This window comes from Tasmannia lanceolata, unplaced genomic scaffold, assembly GCF_043159265.1.
Source record: "Tasmannia lanceolata isolate RefF3 unplaced genomic scaffold, GAP_Taslan_0.1 ptg000054l, whole genome shotgun sequence".
In the NCBI taxonomy this organism is placed as follows: Eukaryota; Viridiplantae; Streptophyta; class Magnoliopsida; order Canellales; family Winteraceae; genus Tasmannia; species Tasmannia lanceolata.
In genome coordinates, this window is record NW_027518731.1 from 1,406,699 (window position 1) to 1,425,168 (window position 18,470).

Genomic DNA, 18,470 nt, shown 5'->3' on the forward strand with positions numbered 1-18,470 from the left:
GATGAATAGCCCTAACCTCAGCTTCATTAGTATCTACTCTTCCAATTGGCCCTGAGAACGTCCAAATAACGTCCCCTCTATGATCTCTAAGAACACCTCCTATGCCTCCCAATCCTGGATTTCCTATACTGAAGCCATCAAAGTTCAGTTTCAGAAACCGGGGGGGGGGGGGGTGGTGTTTTCCTGACTTGAATGGTAGGGGGATGATTTTCCACACTAAAGCATAATTCCTTCCATACTTCCCAAAGGTCAGATGCCGAAAAAAAGCGGAAAGGGGAGGGCTTTTCGCCCAAGCTATAGTCATGGCTATGACTTTGATGAAAAGATAATAAGAGGACTTGGCTACACCTTCAAAAACCCTTGCATTCCTTCCTTTCCAAATAACCCTTAAGGAAGCTAAGAAACACAAAGACAAGAGCACTTTACCCTTTTTCTTCCATGGCACCAGTGACCAACCTTCAAGCATATCCGGAAGATTCGAAGGGGAAGACCCAAGCGATGCAAAACTTGGAAAGAATACCACTCCATATCTCCCTGCCTACAATGGATAAAAAAACGGTCCACCGATTCCCCAGCCGCTATGCACAAAACACAATGGTCAACTATCATATTTCGCTTTCTAAGAAAGTCCACCGTTTGAATCTGATTCCGGATTGCTGCCCAACTGAACGAGTATGCTCTTGGAGGAACCTGAATCTTCCATACTTTTGCTTCAATGGGGGGGAAGGGGGCACGGCACGAATTGGTTGTAAAATGATTTGACAGTAAAGGCCCCAGTAGAATCCCAGATCCACACCCTCTTGTCTTCTCTGGAAAAGCAAACATAACAACCTCTGAGCCTCTATTTTGTAAAGCAAACACAATGGCTGCCAACTCCAAGTCATGCACCGGATAGTTATTTTCATAAGGCTTCAGCTGACGAGAGGCATAAGCAATTACTTTCCCGTTCTGCATAAGGACACATACCAAGCCTCTCTTTGAGGCATCACTATAGATCACAAAGTGTTCATTGCCATCTGGAAGTGCTAGAATAGGAGCAGAGGTCAATCTATGCTTCAATTCCTGAAAGCTGTTTGCACACTCATCTGTCCATATGAACCTTTCTTTCTTCTGTGTCAATCTAGTCAAGGGTGTTGCTATCCTGGAAAATACCCGCTAAACCAAGAAAACTGCGAACCTCACTAACTGTAGAAGGACGGGGCGACTGCATCACTGCCTCTACTTTTGAAGGGTCCATTGAAATTCCCATGCAAGAGATGACATGGCCTAAAAAAGAAATCCGCTCCAACCAGAATTCACACTTACTGAACTTATCATTTAACTTCTTTTCCCTCAACAATTGTAATACCACACGCAAATGTTGTTCATGTTCTTCTCTGCTTTTGGAGTAAACTAGTACATCATCATTGAACACCAGGACATAGTAATTGAGATATGGTTTAAAGATGCGGTTCATGAGATCCATAAAGGCTGCAGGGGCATTAGTAACTCCAAATGGCATGACTAAGAACTCATAGTGACCGTATCGTGTGCGGAAAGTTGTCTTTGGAATGTCCTCTTGTCTAACCTTCAATTGGTGATATCCTGACCTCAAATCAATTTTTGAAAAGACGGAAGCCCTTTGTAGTTGATCAAATAAATCCTCAATGCGTGGCAGAGGATACTTATTTTTGATAGTCACTTGGTTCAACCTCATCGTGCCATCCTTTTTGTTCACGAATAAAACTGGTGCTCCCCATGGTGATACGCTAGGACGCACAAAGCCCTTATCAATTAATTTTTGCAATTGAGTCTTTAACTCCTTTAGTTCAATGGGTGCCATCCTGTATGGCTCCTTAGAGATTGGTGCTGTCCCGGGTAGTAGATCAATTACAAACTCGTTGTCTCGATTGGGAGGTAAGGAAACCAAATCTGTAGGAAACACGTCTGGAAACTCACATACAGCGGGAATGTTTTCAAGCTTCAAATCCTCTGTCTTATTAACCACTACATATGCCAAATACCTCTCACAACCCTTCTGAAGTAATTTACTAGCACGTAAGGCAAAAATAACAGAAACTGATGCCACTTCTTTAGTACCCACAAACTCAAAGGATAATTGATTGGGCATACTAAAAGTGACAACCTTATGGTGACAATCAACATGAGTATAGTGCAGTGACAACCAATCCATACCAAGTATCACATCAAAGTCCTTTATAATAGGCAAAATGATCAAATTCGCATAAAGAGTCCTATTCAAACAACCTCATCACCAAAGGAAGCTATCTATCAAAGAAATTCCTTCTAAAAGCTAGTTTCCAAATAATCCGGTCTCCGCTTCTCTCAAAACAATCCCGCACCACGGCATCTTGGTGAGATGCAACTAAAAATAAGGAGGGGAACATGTCCTTAAAAGAAGAACACCACTTAGCATGCCAAAAGCTAATTTTGTCTCCCGAGTAGACTCCGAATCGAATTCCCTGACTGAACCTGTGACACATGCGCATTAAATCCGGTTAAGCGGGGTTGATGATATCTCCAATGAAAGCCTTAAGCCTGTTTGCCATAATCTTTCTGTAGGATCATCAGCGCAACCGACTTTCCCAAAACCAATTGGTGTTGGATGGGGCACAACTAATTCTCTTAGGGCTTCTTTGGTTGCTTGGGGGTGGCTCGGAGAGTAGTAGAATAAGAAGTCAAAGGGGAGGAGACAAGCCTTTGGTTTGTCTAGAAGGATGGTAGAATAGTGGTAAGTAGTGTTTGGTTGCACGGCAGTTCTCTAGAAGAGTAGGGGAAAAAGTAAGGGTGTACAACTCAACTCAACTAAGCCTTTGTCCCAAACTAGTTGGGGTCGGCTAATGAATCCTATAGAAAATTTTCATGAAGAAGGGAAAAGAATCTCCCCGGCTCAAATGGACTAAGTCTAATCTTGACACTAGTTGGGTTCGTCTACATGGATCATTTTCTTCCATTCTCTCCTATCCAAGGTCATATTCTCTGTTATGTTATTAGCCATCAAGTCTTTCCTCACAGTTTCAACCCAAGTTGTTTTCGGTCTGCCCCTACCTCTTTTTACTCCATCAACCTGGCATGACTCACTTCTTGTCTCTGGAGCATCCAAAAGCCTACGTTAGATATGCCCAAACCATTTTAAGCGGTGCTCTCTCATCTTCTCCTCAATTGGTGCCACCCCCACCTTTCTACGGATGTCTTCATTTTTAATTCTATTTAACCTTGTGTTGCCGCACATCCATCTAAGCATTCGCATCTCCGCTACACTCATCTTATGCACATGCTGCTTCTTGGTGGCCCAACATTCTGAGCCGTATAGGATGGCTGGCCTCTCAGCTGTCCTATAAAACTTTCCCTTCAACTTGGTAGGTATTTTCCGCTATATATCAACAGCAGTGTGGAGCCTCCTACTAAGCGCGGGATGGGCATAAGGTGCGATACACATCATGAGTGGTGCCCCAGGCCGGGCTGGCAAGCCCCTTTTCGAGCCCACGGGAGGTTCTGGCCCCTATAAGACAGCCCCCCAAGGAGGACCACGAGCTTTGAAGAAGGGCTGCCAAAATGCATTAAAGAAGGCCGCATTAAATCCATTAGGGCCAGGAGCTTTATCGAGATCTATATTAGCAATAATCTCATCAACTTCCTCGCGATGTATCTCTCTGGACAGCCAAGAGGTCTGAGTAGTTAGTATCTGATTGGTTTAGTAACATTTCCTATTGAAGAGTGATGAGGCGGTAGGAGATATTTATACTGGTCTAATAGCATGTTGCATATCTTCTCTCTTTTTTTTAAAGGTATGTTGCATATCTTCTTGTGATTTTTCAGTTTGACAAATTTTCAGTTAGAGAAGCTGCAGTGGATGTTTGAAAGAATCTAGTACCATAGCCCCCGGGGTTTAGTCAATCATCTCTGGATTTTTGTTTGGAAATACTCTCTTCTATGAAGGAATATTTAGAAATTATTGGCGAAGAACCTATCCGTTTCCGTTTCCCTAAGCCGAGGTATCATAAGATTGTTAGCTAGGTCAGATTTAACTTGATTTAGACTAGATTTGGTATGAGACAAGATAAGTTATGTTCTTCGAAATTACTTGACAGCCCATTTGGATAACTCATATTTTGTATTTGGATTTGGAATTGAGTTTTGAATACAAAATGAATAGATCTGCCAGCTCATGTTGAGGGAGATAGAGAGGGAAGGGGTTACTTCCTACTGGAGGGAGAGGTTGAGGAGCCAAGAGGGTGAAGGAAACTGCCAGATCTGTGGATTTCCAATTTCTTATTTCCACAGCATATTTGGAAATCTGATTTTTTTCATTGTCAGTCGCTGATTTGGAAATCCAAGGATTTGATGTGGATCCAAATCACAACGCAAAATGGGCTGCAAATGTGAGAAATCCAAATCAAAATCTTCTTGGCATCCAAAAGGGCCCTTAGGTTCCCAGCCTTGATGTTTTTCTCGTCTCCTTCAACTTATGCACTACTTTGAAGTCTGGACATTGGGTTTCCTGCAAAATGAGAATTCCAAGATTGGGAAACAACTTCCACTGATGTAGGGTCATTGAGCCACCCCCAGGATTCTGATTTCCAACTTTCAGTCTCAGTCTAGACCAAGTAGGTGTTCGTTAAAATTCTGTCCAGCCGAGAAAATCATTTTTCTGTCATCATTTTCCCAATTAAACCATGAAAGCAATCTTCCAGATGATTTCATATCCTTAAGACCTGCATCGTCAATACATTTGTTAAAATCATCAGTATCCGGGAGCCTTTGTATGTGTGCCTCATCGTGTGTAATTGGGACTCTTTGTCCCTTCTTTCTTTGCTTAGTAGTTTTTTTTCCCTTCTATAAACAAAATACATTTGTTATATTTATCAGTATCGAGAGCCTTTTTAGCCATACCTCCTAATTTTTTGTTAGTATGTCTTATGACATTGAAGTCTCAAGCAGCTTTCCAAGATTCATTGAGCTTGAAACAATAACAATTTCCCGCCAAAGCGATTTGTGTTCAGGGCCTGCGTGAAGTCCATAGATTCCGCAAAGGTATAAAGATTAGTTCAGCAACTCAACCATTTGTGATGTCTCAGAAATCACATGGATCTTGATCAATATAACATTTCACCTGAAACATTTTTAAAACATTTCACTTGATACATTTTCAAAACACAAGCTAACAGCTTACTGCAATGTTGTCCATGTATTTTTGGTCCCCAATCGGGCTCAAAAACCCACTGTTTCGTATGAAAAACAAGTTAAAATGTGACAAGTGATCATGCAGTATGTGCTGAGACTGATAGTATCGCACAAACAACTTAAGGTGTGCTTGAGAACGATTCTTTAATGGGAGTCTTTAGGTGCGAAGAATGAGAAACAAAAAGATCCTGAAAATCTCATTTGGCTACCTGACCCATGACCCGCTAAGCTCATTTTCCGATTTTCACCCTCTATTTCGACTAAAAAAATGAGATTCTTTGGAGGATACCAGAGTCGCTTCTCAAGATTCTCATTAAGCAAAGCCCGAAGGCTGCTATCCCAATAGGCCAGCGGGCAGAACGAGGAGAGGGCGCAGCAATTATATACCACAGTGGCTGAAAGAGCTTGTTCTCTTCGCCCTTCAGATAACGCACCGTAGGCCATCCTCGGCCTTCTTCGTTTTTGATGAAAAACAAATCATATCTCGATCTCCGAAAGCGTTTTCCTCGACGGCACAGAGGAAGAACGAAACAAAGTGAGAGGCCGGGGGCAGGGAAAAGAGTCGAGTCCATAGGCTCGACGACCAGGAGAAGCAAAACGAAATTAGGATTTGGCCGAAAAAGAAGCAACGCTACGCTATGGATACCATGACTGATCACCATCGAGAAAAAAGAATCTTTCTAAATCACTTCGGTCAGCAGGGGCCTTCAAGCAGCCTTGCCAAACACACCCTTAGTTTGCCACCAAGCTTTTAATTCAAGATCTAGAGCATTGACTACCCGCTTGCGCGGCTAAATATTCTTGTTACAATGGTAGAAAACCGGTTCTTTTCTCCAGGTTTGCAGGTCCCATTGTGTTAATAGTTTCAAGCCCTCTTTGTGAACATGGCTTCTGTTCTCTCCAATGGGTTGGTCTGTTCTATTTGGCGGAAATCATTTGTTTTTCTCATGCGGAAAGCTGTGTCATCTAGGCACCTTGTTTCAGATTGTTTGAAGACGAACCCATACTTTTAGTATGACAAATGTCTTTATCCCATGAAAAGATTTGCATTTGAGAGAACTTGTTTCAGATTGCTGCTGGTATTAGGACTTCTTTGAAGGCACTTTCTTATACTATTGTTTTAGTAAAATGGGACTCGGCCCTGTTTGGATTGCAAGAAAACATTTCTGAAAGCATATTTTTTTCAGGAAATTTTTTTCTTTTCACAATTTAGAGGGATATAATATGAATAATGGTTAATTTAGAGAGTTATCATCATAAATTGAAGTTCCTTCTAAGTAAAAATTGAGTAGGATTGGTTCAAGTTATCCTTTTTCCTGTGTAAATAAAATAGGTAATTTTGGAAATATTTTTCCTTTCCAAACTTTTCCAGAAAATTCCTGCAATCCAAATAGGGACTCAATAGGCAGGATATTTACATTTTTTTTTTGAACGGAGTTATTCGCCCCCATAACTTACCTCATCCGCCCCACTTGTGGAGATCCTCTCCAACAACCAGCACAGTCTCAATTCATAAAAACGATCACCCAGAAGCATAAAGCCCACCGTAAAACAATTAGAAAATGAAAAACAAATGCGGCAACCAAGAATTTTTTTTTCCATGGAATATTAGCTTGCTGAATTTTTTAGAAGCGTAGGGAGAATAGGAGAGGTAGAGAATTGAGAAAGGAGATGGTGCGAAGTGACAGAAAAAGAAAAGTAAAAATAAACCTCTATTTGGAATAGAGTTAAGCTATTTGAGCTTGAGCTCATAAACCACGCCCCCTTTTCTGAAATCAAGTCATGAATGATCAAATTCTTGCAGCTCTCTCTTGGAATTTTTAAGAAATTGTGCTGTAATGTCTCTGGTTAGTTTTTTTTACAGTGGCATCCACTTCATAGGATGATCCAAACCCTTCATTTAATGGGCCACAACATGTACCTCGTAAATCATCTCCATAGGATGATCCTAACCCTCCGATCTTTAGAGGTTTCTATAATGTGCAGTCCCTCTACCGATCAGAGGGTTAGGATCATCCTATGGGGATGATTTACGAGGTATTGTCCGTTTACAATGTGGCCCAACAATTGAACAGTTTGGATCATCCTACGAAGTGGGCCCCATATTAGGATTCAAGCCAGTCTACTAGGTTTGCAATTTTCCTAGAAATAATTTTTTTATTTTGAATAAAAAAAATCCATGAAAATTTTTCCACACATCCAAACAAACCTAAAGAGTGATGAAATTCTACAAGATTTGCAAGTGGAATAGAGTTGAGAAAATGGAGTACCATTTCCAAGCTATTCCGTAATTTGAATTCCTGCCATTTCTTCTTTCCCTTCATTTTACATTTCAGAATACTAAATAAACATTACAACAACAAATAATCAAAAATAGAAATGAAGGAAAAAAAAAACTCTTTTGTACCTTCCACTATAAAAATGAATTGACAAAAAATACCCCCAAGATTTGTTCCATAGCAGCCCTATGACCCTTCGTAGTGAAAGGGCTTTCCTGTCATTTGAACTTTTAATCTTACAGAATTACAACAATGGCATCCAACTCTCTTCAACTGATCACCCTTCAAATTCTCTGCGTATGATTTCAAGCAAAAGCTCATTCCAAGTATCAACCGGGCCGGGCATACACCAGTGCAAACAATCTTGTGGCGGGGGCTCACCATGAGGGCCCCTCTTAGTCACCTTATTCGGATCCAGGCTCCGATAAGGGCCCGGATGCCCATCACTCCGATACCCGAATGCGTCCGTAATATCCATCAACCTCAATTTGGATCTGTTACTCGCCTTCTTAATCGCGGTCTCAAAACCCTTCACTTGTTTCCTATGCATTTCATCGGTAAATCCGTTCACCACCGATTCACTTTCGGTTGCGGGCCGGACCCGTCCAGTACACGACCCGCCGGTATTCCAAGCCCCGCCCTCATAATGGTCCGGCGAATATGATCGGACTATTGTCAGGCCCGTGTAATTCGGGTGTGTCACCATGGCTGTAAGACTTGTTTCCACTGATATTGAAAAAGCTTCCACATTGTTTATTTTCCTTTCCTGGGTTTTTCCTCGGGTTTTGTCGGGATTCCATAAGTGCCAACCGAGGATTTCGTTGTTGAGGAGATAGACGGATTGTTTGGCGAACCAGTGGCCGGAAGAGAGGACGACAACATGGAAGGTTGGGAGGAAGTCCATGAATGTCTCGTCGGGAGTGTCAAGGTGGAGCTTGACAATATCTTTGGGAGCGAATTGGAAGGGCTCTGAGGAAGTGTGGACGAGCCATGAGGACCATATTCGGACAATGCTTATGTTAGCCGATCTGAACCACCAACGGTGCATTTTCCGATTGCCTCGGTTTATTGGTGCTTCTCCCTAAAAAACACTCCCAAAGAAATGAGAAATCAATAACAGGAAGCAGTGTGATCAGTTGAACTGAACTTTTGGTCGTTGGAATAGACTCTTTCTTTCATAAGAAAGTAGTAAAAGTTGGCACAATTTTGTTTCAAACACAGGTGTGGGAGAATCCTAGTGTTTCAAAACATGGACGCGGGTCAAAATGCAGCCAATGAATTTCCTAGTAAGTACTAGATTGATGCATTCATAACTTGAGAGATCAAAGGAGTTTTAATTAAAAATGTAAGGAAAAATGCGGACTCGGACAAGAACTCGGCCCATGAAAGGGAGTTGACTGGGAGTGTCGACAATTGCAGGGGAGTTTTGAAGCTATGGAGAATCCATGATGCTGAGTTGCAGAGACATAAGAAACTCACTTAGATCATAACATTAGGAAGATGATACCCACACTCTTTCTTCAATAACAACACTTTTCTAATTAGCTGTTTTAAGCTTGTTAAAAATCGAAAAAAATATATCAACTGCCAATCAAAGTGTTTACTGAAGTGAGGGGTGCCATTATCAAACAAGCAAGTGCATGTATCATCTCCCTTATAGAATTATATATTTAGATAATAATCATATTACCTTTTAAATAATAATACAGGAAAATATAAAAGCAAAAGTTTACCAACCGATGGAGGGCGCGATATTCCTGGCCCGATGGTCTACCAAGGATTAAAATATCAGTATAGTTTTGTGTAAGGACCAATGGCCAAACTGATGCATATAAGGCAAATCGGCTGATAGATAGTGTATTGATCGATGAGCAAGAGATTTTTTTGGGGGTCACATGGCCTAAAATGTAGACTGTTGCCTTGTTTCTACCATATATTCTTGTTTTTATCTTCAAAATTATTTGAATATTCATTTTAGAAAATGTATGTTTTGGTAATTTTAATGTAATTTATAATGTTCAGAGTGTGGGTGAGCTTGTTCCCAAATCCCAATCCTCCCATGACAAATGTTTCTATCTACTAGAAGAAAACGTTTAGAAATAGTTGACTAACTGAAGTGAAATATATAAAAATTGAAGGACAATGATGACATACATTCTTTAATGAGAAAATGGATGAAAACAAGTGAAAAAAGTAAAATAAAATAAGCATATAGACCCATAAATAAGTGGATGAAGCTTATGTGTGTGTGTGTGCGCGTAGAGAGAGAGAGAGAGAGATTATGAAAATGCACATCAAACCAGAATGCACAACAAACATTAAACATTAAAATATAAAAAAAAGAAAAAAAAATAGTCAATAGAAAGAAGAAAGAAAAACAAACAAATGCATGCATTCATGGATCTAGCCTGATGGCACGTAAAAGCACCAAACAATGAATAAAAATACAAAACAAACATTAAAAAATGAAAAAAAAAAATCTCCTACATTGTCTTGTAGTTTGAGGCAATAATTACTCTGTTGTCATGAGGTGTAGGGTTCGAGACTGGAACAGAGGGGGAGAGGAAAGCTCTTTTTATAAAAATGAAAAAAATAGAAAAACAACAAAATTAGAAAAAATGCGAGGAATATTCACAAACAGGCGAACAGCCAAACCCCAGAAAAAACATACATTTTCAAGTGGACCATGCATGATATTTTTTTTAATGATTTAAAACTGTATTGAACAAAAAAAAACAGACATTGACATCTAAAGGATAGAATCCCTAAATAAGTCAATTTGACTTAATCTGTCCATTCATGTTTTTGTTAATTGATTCAAGTTAAATTTATTTGAAAATGATCATAGGAGCTCTACTCCTAGAGAAATTAAGCTAGAAGTGAAAAAAGAGTTGAAAAAGGGCTTTAGGTTGCATTTTTACACCATCCAAAATTCAAAAGTTTCTGACAACGAAATAGTGTTATATGAATACCAAATCACTGGAAGGCTGATCCCCACGCTTATACTGATCCAAGTATATCTACATACCAGTCCTCTAAATGGAAAACGATAACTGTTAAAATTGTGTATAATAAACGATATCTTCATAAAGACAGAACATAAATTAAGTTCCTTATTCCTTGTTCCTTTTACTCATTGGCATGCTAGAAGTGCCCATAATGCTTTCCTGACGAATGTCATACGCCAGTTTTTTAATTTTGAATAGAGTATTCTTCTTATGTGGAAGAACAGGAATTATCAGTTAACAAATAATTGGCACCAGCATATCTACCTATAGCATATATATCGAGACAATGTGTTGTTTTTTGCAATCAATGGTTAAGTTTCTAAATTATGAAATTCAAAGGCATAATCATTCCAAAAAAAATAAAAAATAAATTCAAAGGCATAATCATTCCAAAAAAGAAAAGAAAAGAAAAAAGAAAATCAAAGACATAAATTAAGAGAGCTTGCCTGCCAGAGAATGCACAACAAGGATTCCATCTGATTTCGGGAGACTGAATCGCCAACGAAGGCCAGGGTCTTCCCTCTCATCAGCTCCATGAATTTCTGGACATCAAATCTCGGGAGATCACACTTGTCAGGTTTCCATCTAAAACTCTCATAATCCTTATCTGGCCTCCCATTGCCCTGACAATTCTGCATTTGCGTTATAATGGGACATGTATTGTTTGTGTATAGGGGCCCTTTTGGATCGAAAACCCATTTGCCATGGTACAGATCACAGTTCCCTAAAGAATAAATTAAAAAAAAAGAGAAATATGTGATGTGTTGAGAGTGAAACATAATCCAGAAAACGACATGCTATGTGATCGGGTTACACTTTCTTTTCTGAATGAACAACGCAAATAAGATGTCAATGTGAAATTAAGAAGCAAAGCATTTTGGTAGTTATGACCAAGGTTTTAAATTTCGGATTTCGGTGAACACCGAAACCGAAATATTCAGAAACCGAAATTTCCGAAACGTACCAAATTTCGGCAAAATTTAAGATAAAATATTAATTTTTTATTACTTTACAGAATTTCAGCCAAAATTACCGACATTTTGGTAATTTCGGCCCAAAAAATGACATTTCAAGTGCCAGTTATGGAATTTCGGCCGAAATTTTGGGATTTCGGTTTCGGATAGGAGCGAAATTACCTCTGAAACCGAAATTTAACCTTGGTTATGACTTATGACCATGACAAGGGTAACTAAAATACTAAATGCAATTCACAAAATAAATGTGATGAGAAGAAAATGTTGCCGCAATATACAATAGCCTTGAGTTGGAAACACCTGAGCCAATTTAGAGCTTGAATAGAAATACATTCGTATACAAATATACATAGTTTTTCACTTATTAAGATTAGGAAAACGTAGCGTATGGGTATGTTAATGATGCTGAAGGGTCCATCTGGGTGTAAACCGAAATCGCAATATACAATAGCCAATGGGTTCGAGCAGCCCATCAGGGTCTAAAGCTACTAGCTGAGAACAGAGCAGACAAAGTGATAGTAGAAAGGGACTCTTTAAATCTTATCAAGTGGTTAAATGGACCACTTAACCATCCCTAGAGATTTGACAGATTCTTTGATGAAATGTTTGATTGGATGAAGCATTATTATCTATTCAATTTAAGCATGTTCAACGTTCGGCTAATGAAGTAGCCAATAGAATCGCTAGAGATGGTGTTTCGAAAGAGACTTTGGCCTTGTTCGATTCGCTTCCTCCATGATGTTTTCTAGCTAATATTGTATTTTCCTTTTGTTGCTTTCTTATCTTTGTACCTTGACCATCCCGGTCTTCTTTTTGCAATACAATTGGCAATCATTCCAAAAAAAAAAAAAACAATAGCCAATGGGTATGTTCCTGATGCTTAAAGGTGCATTTGGTTGTACAACCAAATTGCAATCCTGATGCTTAAGGGTGTACACCAAACTGCAAGCATCCTAATGCACTTGGAAGGACACAGTCACAAGGTCGTCAGTCCTGTGTCTGGACCTTGGGTTTCAGTCACCCAACCCAGTACATAGTTTGAAGACAAATAGATACACAGAATAATGAAACAGGGTCACAACATATCCTATACACATACTCCTGATGCTTCTGATAATAAATATCTTTTCACAGCATATCCTAATAGACATTATTACTGATGCTTGATGAATCTGGGATTGGGAGGATTCAGTCATGGGGCTTTCAATCTGCTTTGTTGGCCCTTGCATCTTCCTTCTATCAGGTTCATACCAGACAAGGCACCCCTATTCTGGATAGACAAACACGATCACTATCTTTAATTCTAGAAGGGTAGTCGTAGTTTCAAATAGTAAGACAAATTCTCCGAGTTTAGAATTTCTGCAAGAGTTTAGAATTTCTGCAATTTGTGTGGCTTTGGGCACAGGTGAATGGGCTTAGAAGAGGACATCACTCATTTTGCTCTGACAAGGCTTGGATGAGCACCTCACTCTTTGTTGACCTGTGGACTGACTGGATTGATTGTGATAACATATAAGTGTCAATTATCATATGATGTTACTTGGACACTTTAAAATGGGTACCTTGTTTCTGACAAACTTCATTAACCAGTAGATGTTCAAAGATCTTCAACAGGGATATAATATAAAAAAAAAGGCGACCCAGTGCACGAGGCTCCTGCCATTGCGGGGTCTGGGGAGGGCTAGATGTACGCAGCCTTACCTCTGCTTTGTAGAGAGGCTGTTTCCGTGACTCGAACCCATGACCACTGGGTCACAAGGGGTATATAATATATCTAGGACAATTTTTTCTTCTCTTTTTTTCTCTTTTATTTTTTAAGAAGATATAGCCAGGACAAATGGAAAGTTGATTTCGAATTGAAAGCTTCTACAGAAAATGTTGGGAGGTGCAATTGCCCGAAGGTTCAACATATTAACCTCTTGGTGTTCATCTTGTGGCTAGTTTGTGCTTACTTTTATTTTTCCATTTAATTTGTGCATGATCGGATTGATTTAACCCGCGGATTTTCTCAACAAATGGTATCGGAGCTCAGGGCATGGTAACCCCGGTTTGCCTTTGAGGGTGGGAATGTCCCTCGGGGAAGATCTCGGAAACCCGGAGTAGTATATCGTGGTTCCCATGTTGCCGCTGCGTGGAGGGGCGAGATTGTCCATGTTGCTTCTGCGTGGAGGGGGAGATTGTTGGGGTTCCATGCAAAAGCAAATAGTCCCACATCGGATAAGTGAAGTGGATGGGGATGGGTTATAAGGGAACGGGCACCCTCCCTCTAACAGCTAGCTTTTAGGGGTGAGTTCTACCCGGTTAAATTCCCTACATAACGCATTAAAGATATATTCTCCCCAGAATTACTTTGAAGATGCTTTATCACTAAAAAAAATATTCTTCTACAAATCCCTCAAACATTTTGAACAAGTGACACAGTGCTTTCTTATGATCAACAGCTGTCATCAAACAGTACTCTCCCAATTTCATGGAACTACTATTTTTTGTACAAAATCAAGCAGGATTAGATGAGAAACAGTCAAGATAATCTCCAACATAGTTTTGAAACTCTCCTGCGTCATCGTGGACTCCCCTGAGTTGACTCCCTTTTACTTTAGCCTACAAAGTCGATCAAAACTCTTTTGACTCTCCCGAGTTATGACTGTGTCAACTGAGTACTCAGCCGTGCCAACCGAGTATTCGACTGCATCGTACCAAGTCGACTAGGATTTGCTTTGGCTGCGTTCTGACCCGCATCTGTGTTTTGAAACACTAATGTCCACAATGATAATTCCAACAGATTTTCAGTTCTACAAGAGGAAGCATCTCTAGCTGGTATGATATCTTTGTACGCACATCCGGATATTTCCTAAACAAAGGATAAGTTGGGAACTGGGACTCAAGGTAAAATGAACCACAATCTAATCATGTGTCTCAACCTAAGAGTTTCTGCTCTTAGTAAAATCCCAAAGGTCATGCTGAGAAGTGAATACAGCAAAAGAAACCCAACAAACTCACTAAAACCTGTCTAGCATCTCTATAAGTGGAAAACAAAAATATGGCTTCTAAATCCAATATTAAAGTGGGATAACCAAGTTACAAGGCTATCTTCGGTTCATCAAAGATAAATCATCAATATGTTACAACTTTACAATGGCTGGTTCAATTGGATAATCAGGACAGTCTTTCAGACTTTCAAAAACAAAAAAATTGCCCATGTTCTACACTCAACGAGCATGACATCAATCATACAGACGGATATATTCATGTGAAGGGCAACAACCTGTTCTGCTATCATGGCCCAACCATAGATTCTATGGCGTCCTTGTAACCCAAAGCCTCCTAATGGTTTTAATACCTAACATAATAAGCAATGCAATATTGCAATTTACACCATAGATTGACGGGCTCAAATGCAAGGAAATGCAGCAAATAAATATAAGCAAAACCCCTAAAAGCCCAATCAATCACTAAACGCAAAATACTAAAGCATCAATCAAGATATATACTCATTAAAAGACATGCTATCCTTTTAAGTTCTTCAGTAATCCAAAAGAAATAAAGAAAGCCCCCAAATAACTATCAGATGTACCAACTACCATGCTATCCAGTAACCAAGAGTTGAACATGAAGTAACAATGAAAAGGGAAGAGTAAGGAAAGGTGAGAAGGCTTACCTGAATTCACGGAGCGGTTAAGGGAGATAGCTGTAGTCAGAATTGGGGTTGTTGCCGTGGAATTTGTCATCGTGGAATCCGAAGACGAACCAGAGGTAGTATCAGATGCTCCTGAATCAACTCTCTGGGAATCCTCGGAGACAGAAGGTCGAATGATCTCGACGGCCTCATTATAATTTGGAGAGGAATCCTTGGAGACAGAAGGTCGAATGATCTCGGCGGCCTCAGTATAATTTGGAGAAATTGACTGACCAGTGGGCTCTGCTTCTGGTGTTGCATTAAAAGATAAGGAAGGAACCGACCCATTTCCTTCACCAAATCCAGATTTGCTTATCACATCTTGGTGGCCATTTTGTCTCTGCCTCATAATCAGATTTCCAGTCTGGTTGCTGTTCAGAAAACCCAATTCCAATTTTTTTGTTGAACCAATGGGATATGAAATCAGAAGCCATGAAGCCAGAACAAGGAATACAGCTAACCCTCCCACTGAAATCGCAATGGATGAAATCGTCCTTGGAAAAGCATAAGTGGGTAACACTTTAACCGAAGCCTGCTTCATGGCTTGCACATCAAGTAATCTTTTGCTCAAGATAATCTGAGAAGTTAGGGCTCACTGATTTATTTCTACAAATTTCATATTTTGCCGGATGCACAGTAAACATATAACCTGATATAGTTTTGCCATTTAATTACAGATTCTTCCAAAAAGCAAACATATATCCTAATATGGAATTGCCATTTAATTAGAGATTATCCAAAAATATTAGAATGACTGAAATTTAGTCAGCTTTTAATCAGCCTTCATCTCTTCGTGCGGCTATTAGCTAGCAGAAATCAGACAATAGATAGCCAAACAAACAGAGAGAGAGAGAGAGAGAGAGAGAGAAAAAATCATTCAGAACCCTATGATCCTCTTCCTGTGAGTTCAATTTCTCATTAGAAATCCACACAATTCATCAAAAAATACCAATACAGAGCTAAAAAATTCGATTTCCTTGAAATGCTCTGGATCTCCTCTTACAGCATAAATCCTTCGAACTGCTTACGAAAATCCCTACCTCAAACTTCAAATTTCAACCAAAATCCGTTGAAATAACAACCAAAATCTCCTTAAACTTCAAAATTCCACAATTCCGTCAATATTAATCAGATCGTGCATAAAAACACTAGAATATCTTCAAATCTCCGTCCGAAACTGTAACTTTTGCAGATCTAAACAAGTAACCTGCCCCCCATACACCTGAAAACGAGCATCAAAACACAGAGATTTCTTCAAATCCTCCAAATCTACTCGCGAAACTTCGAGTTTCAAGCAAAAAACACTAGACAAACAGGAAAACGAGCATCAAAACAGAGAGATTTCTTCAAATCCTCCAAATCTACTCGCGAAACTTCGAGTTTCAAGCAAAAAACACTAGACAAACAGGAAAACGAGCATCAAAACAGAGAGATTTCTTCAAATCCTCCAAATCTACTCGCGAAACTTCGAGTTTCAAGCAAAAAACACTAGACAAACAGGAAAACGAGCATCAAAACAGACGAAATCCTTCAAATCCTCCAAATCTACTCGCGAAACTTCGAGTTTCAAGCAAAAAACCTAGAAAAACAGGAAAACGAGCATCAAAACCGACGAATTCCTTCAAATTCTCCACTATACTAGCGAAACTTGGAGTTTCAAGCAAAAAACATAGAAAAAATAGGAAAACGGGCATCAAAACAGACGAATTCCTTCAAATCCTCCAACTATACTCGCGAAACTTGGAGTTTAAAGCGAAAACCGCTAGAAAAAAGCATCATAGATATAAGCTACTATTTCGATCTTGAGAGAATGAAAATCGCTCGGTTTGATCGTTAATTTCTAAATGAAGTTCGGATCGAGAAAGGGAGAAAAAAATGAGATCAGAAAATTTTCGCCATTAAAGAGATCTCTAAGAAATTTTTGCGGAACCCTAAAAATACCAACGGCCTCTTTTCTTTTTCAAAGGACTTCTTCTCTTTTTATGTGGTTGGCAAATCATAACGCAAAGAAAGTAGAATCCTTTGATTGAATGACCAAATTGCCCCTATTCCTCGTCCCTTATTTTTCAAAAAAGTACTGCACTGACCGCACTATAGGATGATCCAAACCGTCCATATGATGGGCCATAACGTAAATAGATTGTGCCCAAACAATCATTTCGATAGGATGATACCAGCCCTCCGATCTATAGAGCTTTCCATAATATGCAGTTAATCTATATATCGGAGGGTTGGGATCATCCTATGGAAATGATTTTTTGGGCACAACCTATTTATGATATGGCCCATCATATGGACGGTTTGGATCATCTGTACAGTACTTTTTGAAAAATAAGGGACTTTAAGGGCTTACACCGTATAAAAACTCAGTAGAAGGAGAATGCTAAAAGCAGGGGCACCTTCGTAAATATGAAATATCAAATGAAAATGCTCCCCTGCATGTCACTAAGTGCATTTACTGTCACATGACATTTCGCGTCGGACTTTTGCATCCTAAAACAGCCACACAGGCTCACTTTCAACAGATTTTGTCTTGTACAATTGATTCATCTGAGGTGGCTGTTCTATGATGCAAAAGTCAGTCGTGAAATGGCTTTCCGCGTGATTGCCTAGCAAATCACAGGTTTTAAATAAGGAAATGATAAATTCCCTATTTAAAACCCGTTTTAAAAGAAAAAGTGAATTGTGTTTAAAAAGTGTTTCTTTCAAGCCACATTAGACCGGCAAACGGGTGGGTCGGGCCGGGTCAACCCGCGGGTGATGCGGGTGCGGGTCAGGAGATGACCCGCATTTTTGCGGGTCAGAATTTTGGTGACCCGCGCGGCCCGCGGGTGGGCCGGGTCAACCCGCGGGTCACCCGCAAATTCAAACAGTTGTTTATTTTGGTAAATGTTATTACTGGATTTTGATGAGGGGGGTATGGCCGGCACCGTGGGATGATCCAAACCGTCCATTAGATGGCCCATAGCCTAAATAGGTTGTGCCCGAAAAATCATTTCAATAGATTGATCCTAACCCTCTATCTCTATAGAGAGTTAGGATCAAGTGATCAACCCTCTAACATTCAAATCGGAGGGTTGGGATCAACCTATGGTGCTAGCCACAACCTATTTATATTCGATGGTGCCAGCCATAACCTATTTAGGCATCAAACCCTTAAAAAAATAGATTAGCATGAAGCCATCTAACTAGATTAGCATAACAAAATCACCACCCTTAAAAAAGCCAAGTGACTTGCGGTTGCCCGTGGGGGTGCCCGTGGGTTGACCCGACCCGACCCGTGTTTTTGCGGGTTGGGTCACCCGCGGGTTAGTTTTGACGGGTCACTAAAACTCAGACCCGTGCCCGC

General features: G+C 39.9%; 1 protein-coding gene across 1 annotated transcript; it reads right to left on the reverse strand.

Annotated features, from left to right (window-relative positions):
• Positions 1-7,401: 7,401 nt before the first annotated feature.
• LOC143864730 (protein YLS7-like) lies at positions 7,402-17,083 on the reverse strand. Its single transcript, XM_077375519.1, has 3 exons — positions 15,104-17,083; positions 10,918-11,195; positions 7,402-8,544 (listed from the first exon to the last, which is right to left on the reverse strand). The coding sequence occupies exons 1-3, from the start codon at positions 15,660-15,662 to the stop codon at positions 7,741-7,743; spliced, it is 1,641 nt and encodes a 546-aa protein (XP_077231634.1). The 5' UTR covers positions 15,663-17,083; the 3' UTR covers positions 7,402-7,740.
• Positions 17,084-18,470: the final 1,387 nt, after the last annotated feature.

Coding starts and splice junctions, on each gene's coding strand:
- LOC143864730 (XM_077375519.1), bottom strand. CDS start 15,662: ATGAAGCAGGCTTCGGTTAAAGTGTTACCCACTTATGCTTTTCCAAGG. Junction 11,196..15,103: donor TAACCGCTCCGTGAATTCAG/GTAAGCCTTCTC, acceptor TTTATTCTTTAG/GGAACTGTGATCTGTACCAT. Junction 8,545..10,917: donor TGTTGTGCATTCTCTGGCAG/GCAAGCTCTCTT, acceptor AGTGTTTTTTAG/GGAGAAGCACCAATAAACCG.